Consider the following 12,259-nt stretch of genomic DNA (forward strand, 5'->3'; position numbering starts at 1 on the left):
TTTATGGAAGATTACTAGCAAAGATTAGGGAGGTGAGAGGTTCTAGACAAGGAAACCGGTTATAATAACTAAGAACTCCAAGTTACCGAGATGCCAGGCATCAATATGTTAATTATAATTATTATATTAATTAATATTATTATATATTAATATATTAAATTAAAGCTGGATGTGGTGGCTTACACCTGTAATCCCAGTGACTTCGGAGCTGAGGCAGGGGGAACATTTGAGGCCAGGAGTTTGAGACCAGCCTGGGTGATGTAGCCAGACCCTGTCTCCAAAAAAATTTTGAAAATTCTCTGGGCATAGTGGCGTGTGCCTGTAGTCCTAGCTACTTGGGAGGCTGAGGCAGGAGGCTTATTTTGAGCCCAGAAGGTCGACGCAGCAGTGAGCTATGATCATGCCACTGCACTCCAGCCTGGGCAACATTCTGTCTTTTAACAATTTAAAAAAATTTTAAAAAACAAATTTTTAAAAAATTAATTATATAAGTGCTTTGTATAATTTATTTACTTAATTTTTAGAAGTTCCCTGGAGTGTAGGTGATATATTTATTTTAGAGTCATCAAGTCCCCAACATCATGGAGGTCATAGGTAGTGGAGTCCAGTGGTGTGGGACTGGAAATTTGGTGATGGAAAAAAATATCTGAATGTAGAGTTACTACTACTCAGAGTGACTGAATGTGGGAAGTAAGAGAGGGAGAAATTGAAGATGACTCCAATCTGGGTACCATTCAGCAAGAAAGGGAGCGTAGTCAGATAAGTTTGGAATTAGTAAATAAGGAATTCTGCTTTAAAAGGTTGGATTTGTGTTGTTGGCAAGACAACACAGGTGGAAATGTGGAGCTGGTTATCAGGAATGTGGTGGTGAACATGAGGTCAAATGTGCAGGTGTGGCTAGGAGTAATCAGAACATCCATGTGAGGGGAAGCCATGGGACAGGGTATAGAACAAGGAGAAGCCTGAGAGAGAGGTAGAGTGTCCATCTGGGGATGGAGTGGGTAGCTGGAGAAGGAAGAATCAGGAAGGTTGGGGGAAACTGGAATGTGGAAGAATTGTGAACAAACAGCCAGGAGTGGAGAGAGCTTTAGAAATAATAGGTGGTAAATAGGGTCATTTATTGCACACCCGAGAGGGAATAAGTGGGGACAGAAAGAACTGCTTTATTTAGTAAGTAGAAGTTCATGGGTAATTTTTGAAAAACATTTCAGTGGAGTGAAATGATCAGGAATTGAATGTCACGGGTTTAGGAATGAGAGGATGGTAAAGAAATCTGATGGACTGCAAGGGATCCAAGGGACTTTTTATTAGGATAAAGGAAGTCCTAAGGAAGCTAAGGGAAAACGGCAGTAGAGGGAGATTAAGAAAAAAAAGGAGTGGAAGATAGTTTGTTGGCTGTAGCACCAAAGCAAACTAGAAAGATGACCAGAACACAGAGAGTCTGGCAAAGGAAAGGGTTAAGGATCTTTTTTTTTTTAATGACGGAAGAGAAACAAGAAATATGAATGGGTATACCAAGAAAAAGTGAAACCTAATGGTGAAAAGTTGAGAAAATTGTTTTCTGAAAGTCTATCTCTCAGGGAAGCCTTACTGGCCTTCTGCAATATGTTTTACATTCCCAAAGAGCCTTGCACTTTTCCTTCAAAATATTCATCATATTTATAATTACTTGTTCAGTATCTGGTTTGAGCACTAGATTGCCATCTGCTCTTCCAAGAGGGTCACCATGGCTGTCTGCTGAACCTCCAGCACATAGAAAGAACTGCATGCCTGGCTCATAGGAAATACTCAAAAGAGATTTGATGTATAAGTACTTGACAGAGTCATAGATTCTTTCTCTCTCTCTCTCTCTCTGTCTCTCTCTGTCTCTCTCTTTCTCTCTCCCTCCCTCTGCAGTGTGGAAAAATGCCAGAGACACAATAGACTTGACGAATACTTGCTAAATGAATGAATCTTCTCAGTGAAATAGGAAGTAGTCTCATCTACTGAGATGATAACTATATTTTGAGTTCTCACAGTGTGCTAGGCATTCTGTTAAGTACTTACATGCTAGATGTTGTAACAGGTAAGCCACAGTATTTCAGTGGTTTACATAATAAAAGTTTATTTCTTCCTCACTGACACTATGAAAGGGCTGCTCCTGATTGACAGGAAGCTCCTCTTTCAGAGATATAGACACCTCATTCCAGCTGCACCATGTCTTGCACCCTCACCTGCAAATGGGGGAAGAGGATGAGAATGAGGCACATGGCCCCGTATGGGCTAGGAAGCCACTTCCTAGGGATGGCTCTATATTACAGAAACGAGAACATGAATTGGTGGACACCTAGCCATTACTTTCACATAAGAGTTATTTACTATTTATAATACCTGTAAAGGAGGTACTGTTATTATCCTCATTTTACAGATAAATCTACCAAGGCTTAGACCTGTCCACAAATAATAAGTTTCAGATTTGAGATTTAAAGTCAGGTTCGGGTCCATCTGACTCAGTAGCTTCTGTTCTTACCTGTTAGACCTGTGGTTCTCAAGTGATGGTGATTTTGCCCCCATGGAACATTTGGCAGTGCCTGTAGACATTTTTCAAGATTGGGGGAGGGGTACTGACATCTATTTGGTAGAGGCCAGGGATGCTACTAAGTATCCTACAGCGCATAAGACACCCCCACCCCCAGCCAACCCCAACAAAAACGTATCCAGCTCAAAATGTCAATAGTGTCAAAGTTAAGAAACTCTGGACTAGACTGTACACCACCCATGATGGATGAGAGTGGAGGCAAAACATGATTGAAAAGATTAAGAACAGCTGCTGTGAGGGATGAGCTAAGTGTTACTTATGAAAAGATACAAAGGATTGGCGAAGAGCAGAGAGGTTCTGGTAGTTGTTGAATAGGGAAGAAGGTAAGTGGTCCTATTAATTTTCTATCAGCTACTTGGCATTTCAGGGACTTGTTAGTATTTTTAAAGAAGTAAATGATATATACTTTACAGGATGAATATATTATCCTTGAATTCATTTTATTTCTGAACTCAGGGAGACAAGAGTCGTCCTTTTATTACATCCAGTCCTACAAATGGGGCTGAAACTGTTGCAGAAGGCTGGGTCTCTCAAAACCCTAATAGCAATTATTTTGGTGATGTGCATTTTTATGACTATATCAGTGATTGCTGGAACTGGAAAGTTTTCCCAAAAGCTCGATTTGCATCTGAATATGGATATCAGTCCTGGCCATCCTTCAGTACATTAGAAAAGGTAAGTCATCATTTGATTTTCTAATGTTTCAAAATGATAGACTGTGGGCATGTGTTTATTCTGATCACTGGTTCAGAAAATCATATGAAACCTACGTCTTATTTAAATGAAAGTTTGAGAAGAAGATGGAGGAAAATGAATTTTTTAAACCTTTGGGGATTACTTTTCTATATTGCTTTTACTGTGTTCCTTCAGGAGCACTGAAAGCACTGAATGGGACCCAGTGGTTGCTTAAGCCTGACATTATCACACATGGAAATAACTCTTACTTGCTACAATAACTCTTGCTTGTAAATCATATCCTGCAACTGTTTTACCATTTACAGATATTCATAGCTGGATATTTCACTACAGGAAGAGGGTAAATGTGATAAATAAACCTTAGTCTAATGTTGTCATCTTACCTTTTCTCTCCTCTTTCTCTTCCTATTCCATTCCCACCGCCCCCCCAACTCCTCTCTCTCCCTCTTTTTCATCATGTTGGTGTGTTTTATTTTCTGTATGGATTTTCACTCTCTGTTCCTAAAGATTCAGTTTCAGCATTTTGTGTGTTCTTCTTAAAATAGCTTTATTGAGATATAATTCACTTGCCATACAATGCACCCATTTAATGTGTACAATTAGTAGTCTTCAGTATATTCACAGAGATGTGCAGCCAGCACCACAATTTAATTTTAGAACATTTTTATCACTCAAAAGAAACCCTGAACCCATTAGCAACCACTCCTTATTTTTCCCTATCCCTCCTCCCCAGTCTTAGGCACTACAAATCTACTTTCTGTGTCTATAGTTTTCCTTATTCTTCATAATTCATATAATTGGGATAATATAATGTGTGGTCTTTTGAGACTTATTCTTTGACTGTGTCTTCAGGGTTCATCCATGTTGACCATGTATTAGTATGTTCCTTTTTTTTTTATTATTGCTGAATAACATTCTGTTGCGTGGATATACTACATTTTGTTTATCTGTCTATCAGTTGATGGACATTTGTGTTGTCTCCTCTGTTTGGGTATTATGAATAATGCTGCTGGGAACATTTGTGTACATGTTTTGTGTGAATATATGTTTTCAGTTCTACTCCCAAATATCTAGGAGTGGAATTGCTGGGTCATATGGTAGCTCTATCTTTAACATTCTAAGGAACTGTCAAATTGTTTTCTGTAGTGATTGCACCATTTTGCATTTCTACCAGCAAGGTATTAGGGTTCCAATTTCTCTACATCCTTGCCAACACTTGTTATTTTCTTTTTTTTCTTCACATTTCCCTGGGAATTTACATTTACAGGAAATTTGCATATCCTTGATGGCTAATCATGTTGAGCATTTTTTTTTCACATGCTTACTGGCCATTTGTGTGTCTTCCTTTGAGAAATGTCTATTCAAATCCTTTAGCCATTTTGTTTTTTGAAATAGAGACAGGGTCTTGCTTTGTTGCCCAGGCTGGTGTGCAGTGGAGTGGTCATGGCTCACTGCAGATTTGACCTCTCAGGCTGAAGCAATCCTCCTGCCTCAGCATCCCCAAGAAGCTGGGACTACAAGCATGTGCCACCACACCCAGCGAATTTTTGTATTTTTTATAGAGACAGGGTTTCACCAAATCATCCAGGCTGGTCTGGAGCTCCTGAGCTCAAGTGATCTGCCTACCTCGGGCTCCCAAAGTACTGGGCTTACAGGTGTGAGCCACTGTGCATGGCCTGGTAATTTTAAAATTATTTGTCTTTATTTTATTAAATTATGAAAACTTAAAAAATATATTCTGGCTATAAGATTTTATCAGGTATATGATTTGCAAATATTTTCTCCCAGTCTGTGGGTTGTCACTTTATTCACTTTCATGGTATCACTTACAGCACAAAAAATTTAAATTTTGATGACGTTTTACTTACCAATCTGTTCTTTTTGGTGTTGCATCTAAGAAATCATTGCCTCACCCCAAATGGCAAAGGTTTATTTCTGTGTTGTCTTCTAAGAATTTTATAGTTTTAGCTCTTGCATTCAAGTCTATGATCATTTTGGGTTATTTTTTATGTATGGTGAGAGGTAGGAGTTCAGGTTCATTCTTTTGCATGTGGATAGCCAGTTGTTCCAATAGCATACATTTAAAACTCGATTCTTTCCCCCATTAAATTCTTTTGGCCCTGAAAATCAATTGACCATAAAAGTTAGGGTTTATTTCTGAATTCTCAATTCTGTTCCAGTGGCATATTTCATGTCACTGTGCACTGTCTTGATTACTATAGCTTTGTAGTAAGTTTTGACATTAGGAAGTGTGAGTCCACCAATTTTGTTCTTTTTTTCAAGATTTTTTTTACTATCCTGGGTGCCTTGCATTTCCAAATGAGTCTTGGGATCTATTTGCCAATTTCTGCAGAAAAGCTAGCTGGGATTTTGATAGAGATTATGTTGAATCTGTTGATCAGTTTGTGAGTATTGCCATCTAGTAATATTAAATCTTCTGATGCATGAACATGGGATTGTCTTCTTTAATTTCTTTCAACACTGTAGTTTTCAGTGTACCAGTCTTACACTTCTTTGGTTTACTTATTCCTAAGTGTTTTATTCTTCTTGATGCTATTGTAAATAAATTATTTTCTTAATTTCATTTTTAGATTGTTCATTGCTAATGTATAAAAATACAAATGATTTTTGTATATTGAGCTTAAATCCTACAAAGTGGCTCATCTCATTTATTAGCTCTAATAATATTTTGGAGGATATTCTTTAGCATTTTCTATATATAAGATCATGTCATCTATAAATAGAGATATTAATAATATTACTTCTTCCTTTCCAATCTGGAAGCCTTTTATTTCATTTTCTTAATTTCCCTGGCTAGAACTTTTCATACAGTGTAGAAAATGAGTGGGAAGACGAGATATCCTTCAGTTGTTCTTTTTTCTTAGGGGGTACATTTCAATGTTTTACCATTTAGTGTTATATTGACAACAGGTTTTTAGTAGATGTCCTTTATAAGGTCAAGGAAGGTCTCTTTTATTTCTAGTTAGCTGAGTGCTTATATCATGAAAGAATGTTGCATTTTTAAGTGCTTTTTCTTCATCTATTGAAATGATTATGTGGTTTTGCTCCCCCTGCATCAGTTGTGTAAAGTAACCCAAGAAAAAGTCTTTTAAGACAATTTCAAAATCTTTTTCAATTTAACTACCTGAACACAACTATAATTTGCTTATACACATTGAAGTTATATTGTACTTTTAACTTTAATGATGTCATAACCTTAGCTCTACCTTTGTTTTTTTAAAATTAAAAAATTAATTAGCCAAAAATTGTGTATATTTATTGTGTACTACATGATGTTTTGAAACATATATACATTGTGAAATTCCACACCCCCTTTTTTAATTGCTCCCAAATTGTGGGGCTAATCTTTTGGGAATACTGTTGTTCCAGAGTGAAGGAGGAGGAAGTTCAGTATCCTGACGCAGGTAGGAACAAGTGTTGAGAATGGGAAGGAAGGAATGAAGGAAGCAAGAATATTTACTGAATAATTGCTGTGTACCACGTACTCATTCTTTAATTCGACAGTAATCTACCCACTCCACTTTGAGACCCAGGGGGAAATCAAAGTACTGCAAGAGGACACAGAACTCCCACCCTGCAGTGGTTTGATTTCCTTTTGGGCCTCAGGCAAAGCGGAGTGGGTAGAGTATTTTCTAATAAAAGAGTGAGTACCTGGTACACAAGCAATAATTCAGTAAACATTCTTGCTTCCTTCATTCCTTCCTTCCCATTCTCAACAATAAGTAGCTGGGTTCAAACTTACTCTCTGTCTCCAGAACCGATAGATTTTCTTTTCACCACACTTTAGAAAGATTAGTGTTAGAAATTGCTATACCTTTTCCTTAAATCTATAATAATTTCTACTGGCATCCTTCTCATAATGGAATTATTTTTATCCCATATTTTTGTGAAATGCGTGATGATGTTCAGAGATAAACACTACATTTTAAAATAGAAAAAGTTGAGGATAAGTGCTGCTCATTATGAATCATTTGTTATCTCTTGATTTACTCATCTTTTTTTAAGCTACACTGCTTAGTTGAGAATTCGAATAGGTGATTGGGAAAATAAAAGAAACCAAAAGAACAACTAAATAAAACTTTGGCTCCTTTATTTAGAAGCTCTTTCATGTATTCAACAACTTGATTAAAACATATCTCTTTAATTTGGGATACATTGATTTTTCATAAAATATAATTTTAACATGTGATTATCAATATTGCACAGTGATTAAAAGTTTGGGCTTTGGAATAAACAGAACTGGATTGAATATGACAGCTGCCACTCATTATCTGTATCATCTTGGACAGGTTATTTAATCTTTCTGAATTTCAGTTTCCTCATCTGTAAATTGGGGTTAATGGTAGTAAATACCGTGTGTGTGTGTGTGTGTGTGTGTGCATGTAGATATGCATATGTGCATGTGTTCATGAGTAAAGATTAAGTTAACTAATACGTTGAAGCACTCAGCACTCTACCTGACACAGTGAGAGCCCATGAAATGTAAACTATTATTACCTTTAATATAGTCCATTTTAACCATATGATTTGTATGACAGTTTGATTTTCTTCAGATCCTTCTGGGTTTAATGAACTAGAGTCTGGAGCTAGACTGCATTGGATTTGGATACTGAACAAGTTATTTAACCTTTCTGTGCCTAGTTTTCACATCTGTAAAATGGGGTGATAATAGTACCTACTCATAGAGTTTGTTTTGTTTTTTGTTTTGAGAGAGGGTCTAGCTGTGTCGCCCAGGCTGGAGTGCAGTGGCGTGATCACAGCTCACTGCAGCCTCAAACTCGTGGGCTCAAGCAATCATCCCACTTTAGCCTCCCAAGTAGCTGGGAATACAGGCATGTGCCACCACACCAGGCTAATTTTTTATTTTTATTTTTGTAGAGATGGGGTCTCACTATGTTGTCCAGGCTGGTCTTGAACTCCTGGGCTCAAGCGATCCTCCCACCTTAGCCTCTCAAAGTGCTGGGATTACAGGTGTGAAACACTGCATCCGGTCGGGTTTTTATGAGTATTAAATAAGTTAATATTCTTTTTTTAAAAAAGTTAATATTCTTAAAGTAATTAGAACATTGCCTGGCCCTTTCCAGTTCTTTCTGGTAATATTATTATAGCTGAAATTTGAAAGATTTTCAAACCATAGTTATAAGAAGGTAGAAAGCCTCCCATATAACTAAAGATCAGGTTTACTGATTATGGGATAGATTCAAATTATTACAAATAAGAAGGCTGCATGGCCCAAAGGTATATTTCAGACTTTGAAAAGGAGGAAGGACACTCCGATGTGAAAGCTAAAAAAGTTGAGCTCGAAGAAGTAGAGTGGAATAGTGATTACTAGAGGGTGGAAGGGTTGTGGGGGAGGGGCAATAGAGGTTGGTTAATTGATACAAAAGTATGTATAGCTAGATGGGAAGAATAAGTTCTAGTGTTCTATAGCACTTTGGGGTAACTATAGTTAATAATAATTTATTGTATATTTTCAAATAGCTAGAAGAGATAATTTTGAATGTTCCCAACACAAAGAAATGATGAATGTTTGAGGTGATGAATTTGCTTATTACCCTGATTTGATCCTTATACATTGTATACATGTATCAAATTATAACATGGTACCCCATAAATGTGTACACTTATTGTGTCAATTAAAAATAATAAACATAAATAAAATAAATTAAGAGGAGGAAGCATAGGAAGAAGACTATTGATAAAGGATGTGCATCTAAAATATTTATGAGATGATTGTAAATGTGAATCTCTCTTTTAAATACATAATAGGAGTAGTTAGCATTCTTTAATTCTGGTGGTGGCATTTTGGAAAAACATCTATAATTAGGAAAAACTTCCAAATTTAATATGGCTAGTGTACATTTCTTATATTTGGGTATGAATCAGTTCCTGAAGAATAACCTTTTCCTTTTAAGGTAATGGGCCCATGTGTTGCTTGATTACTGGGAATGAGAAGTCATACTTTATGAACAGGGATTAAGCTTTTTTAATTTTCAGGTTTTTGGGTGGAGGGGCAGAGTATGTTTTTTCAAAGTCTGTGTAACTTAAATTAAAACTCCGGATATTTTCAGATGTAGCCAGCGATTGTCTTCTTTCTTAAATGCTAACAGTGCATTAAATTATAGGCCTAGAAGCCAGAATTATTGCTTTTTTCTTTTTTTTTGTAGAAGGTATACTCCAACATATGTGAGTTTTTTTACTTTGTTTTTTAATTTGAGCTGATGATAAAAGAAAGATTCTGTAAATTGGGATAAAAGGGATAAAACAAAGATCCTATAATTTGGGCCTGGCTTAAAAAATAAAAAATGATTTTTTTAGGGGAGAGAAGTAACATTATTTGGTTTGTGTCTTCAACTATATAAAAATTAAACATATGTATATCAGTTTCATTTAGTAATCACTGAGAAACAAATGAGCAGTGTGAGTAAGTGCTAAAGCATTTACTCTCATAATATTCCTATTATAGTGTAATAGGTGTTTTATTCCTATTTAAGAATTGTGACAGTTTTAACAGTGTCGAGTGCATTCTATTAAGTTTTGACAAACGAATACTAGATAAAATATTTACCTAAGTAGATAAAATGATATTTAAAAATACATATAGTGAATGTTTCAAAAACCAGGAATATGTTTTGATAAAACAAAGTCTTAAGAGAAACACCAAAATATAACTTTCTTAGTTGGAGGAAGGGAGGACATATGTACCAAACCCTGGTTTTGTGATTCCCCTTTCCACAAGGCTAGTCCTTCACTGACAACAAGTAGGATAGCAAAACATTTATGAAACTGGAGCCACAGAACAAACCCCGAGGTCTTTTCTAGTGTGTAGAATACTTTCCAGGTTTGTCAGGAACTTATAGAAAAGTAGTTTTACTGCCAACTTTCAGATTTCTAATTCTTATTCTTTATTTGAAAGGTCTCGTCTACGGAGGACTGGTCTTTCAATAGCAAGTTCTCACTTCATCGACAACATCACGAAGGTGGTAACAAACAAATGCTTTATCAGGCTGGACTTCATTTCAAACTCCCCCAAAGCACAGATCCATTACGCACATTTAAAAATACCATCTACCTTACTCAGGTAAGTCGTTTTCATTCTAGAGTTGAACAGGTTCCTGCAATTAATGTAAGAGATTATGTAGATTTTGTAGGCCATATATGGTGAAAAATATTCAGGTTTTCATTCTACTGGTTAAGGAATTTATTTTCTTCAAAGAACATATATGATGACACATAGGACATGAAATAGTTCATTTTTGGCATTTGCCTCTCTTACAAAAACAGCTCACAAAATTCTGAAATAAATTGTGTATGAAAATATTCTCGACTTCAAGATTACTCTAAAGGTTTAGCAATTAAGACAGTGCCATTTCCCAAGGATAAAACAGAACAATGGAACACAATAGAGTCCAGAAACAGATTGCTGTATAATATGGACACCTGATTTGTGGCTGTGATGCCACCACAATTCAGTATGAGAACAACTGTTTTATCAATAAACAGTGCTGAATCACGTGGATACCTTTATGGGAAAAGAAATGAACTTGACTCCATATACAAATTAATTTGATTGTTGAGCATGGTGGCACACACCTGTAGTCCCAACTACTTGGGAGGCTGAGGTGGGAGGATTGATTGAGCCTAGGAGTTTGAGACCAGCCTGGGCAAAATATCAAGAAACCCATCTCTAAAAAGTAATAATAAATTTTAGAAACTTCATTTGATTGACTGAAGACTCAAATGTGAAAGGTACTACAATAAAGCTTCAAGAAAACGTGGAATAGCTTCATGATTTTGGGATAGGTTAAGAGTTTTTATATAGAACATAAAAAGCACCAACTAGAAAAGAAAGTGTTGATAAATTATACTCCATTGAAACTATGGACACCATTAAGTATAAAAAACACCATTAAGAGAGAGAAAAGGCAAGCCACAAATTGGGGACCAATAGTTTTAATTCATATATTTGATAAAAAGATTTGTGTCCAGAATAAAGCAATTCTTATTGCTTTCTATAAAGCAATAAGAAAAAACCAGACAATCTATTTGAAAATGGACAAAAATCTTGAACAGGTACTTCACCAAAGAAGATATCCAAAGGGTCAATAAATATATGAAAATTTGCCCAATCTTGTTTTAAATCAAGAACATGCAAATTAAAGCCATACCAGGATACCCCTACACATCCAGCAGAATGGCTAAAATTAAAAAGATTGACAATAACAAAATAACAACTGCTGGTGAGGAAGTGAGACAGCTGGAAATTTAGGCATTGTTAGTAGGAGTTTAAATTTGTTTAACCACTTTGGAAAATTTTATAGCAGTTTCTACCTAAGCTAAATGTTTGCTTCCCTTTTGAATCAGCATTTCTGCTCCTAGCTATGCACCTAAGAAAAATGAGTTAATAGTTAATATGTCCACCAATGGATATCTCAAATAATGTTCATAGCAGCATTATTCACAATAGCCCCAAAGTAGAAACAACCTAAATGTCCTTTAACAGGAGAATTTATAAACAAATTGTAGTATATTCATACAGTGGAATACTCCACAGCAATAAAAAAAGAATAAACTACTGATAATCAGCATCAGCTTGGATGAGTCTCACAGGTATTGCACTGAGTAAAAGAAACCAGACATAAAAGGATACATAACTGTATTGATTTCTTTTATATTGAAATTTAAGTATATTATAGAAAAAAGTACAGATTAGAAAAAAAAAAAAATCAAGATGATAGAGAGCAAAGTAGTATTAACTACTCTTGTGGAGGAGGGTGTGAGCAATGATTAGGAAGGTGTACAAGAGAACCTTCTGTTTTCTATCTTGACCTGAGTGGTAGTCACATAGATGTATGCATGTATCGAAAGATTTGTGAATGTTATGGCATGCACCTTGCTGGATTTTAAAAACAGTTCTATCAGGGTATGATGGACATATCATAAAATTCACCCATCTTAAGAGTA

General features: G+C 35.9%; 1 protein-coding gene across 4 annotated transcripts in view; it reads left to right on the forward strand.

Moving 5' to 3' along the window:
• Positions 1-12,259, forward strand: part of MANBA (mannosidase beta) — a 114,915-nt gene that overhangs the window by 84,431 nt on the left and 18,225 nt on the right. For all 4 annotated transcript variants that reach the window (XM_032177020.2, XM_058432597.1, XM_032177102.2 and 1 more), the window contains 2 exons: positions 3,035-3,253; positions 10,212-10,376. In XM_032177020.2, the coding sequence (XP_032032911.1) occupies positions 3,035-3,253; positions 10,212-10,376 (384 nt within the window). The remainder of the gene's footprint in view (positions 1-3,034; positions 3,254-10,211; positions 10,377-12,259) is intronic.

The sequence above is a fragment of the Hylobates moloch genome, unplaced genomic scaffold (genome assembly GCF_009828535.3).
Source record: "Hylobates moloch isolate HMO894 unplaced genomic scaffold, HMol_V3 SCAFFOLD_2, whole genome shotgun sequence".
Lineage (NCBI taxonomy): Eukaryota > Metazoa > Chordata > Mammalia > Primates > Hylobatidae > Hylobates > Hylobates moloch.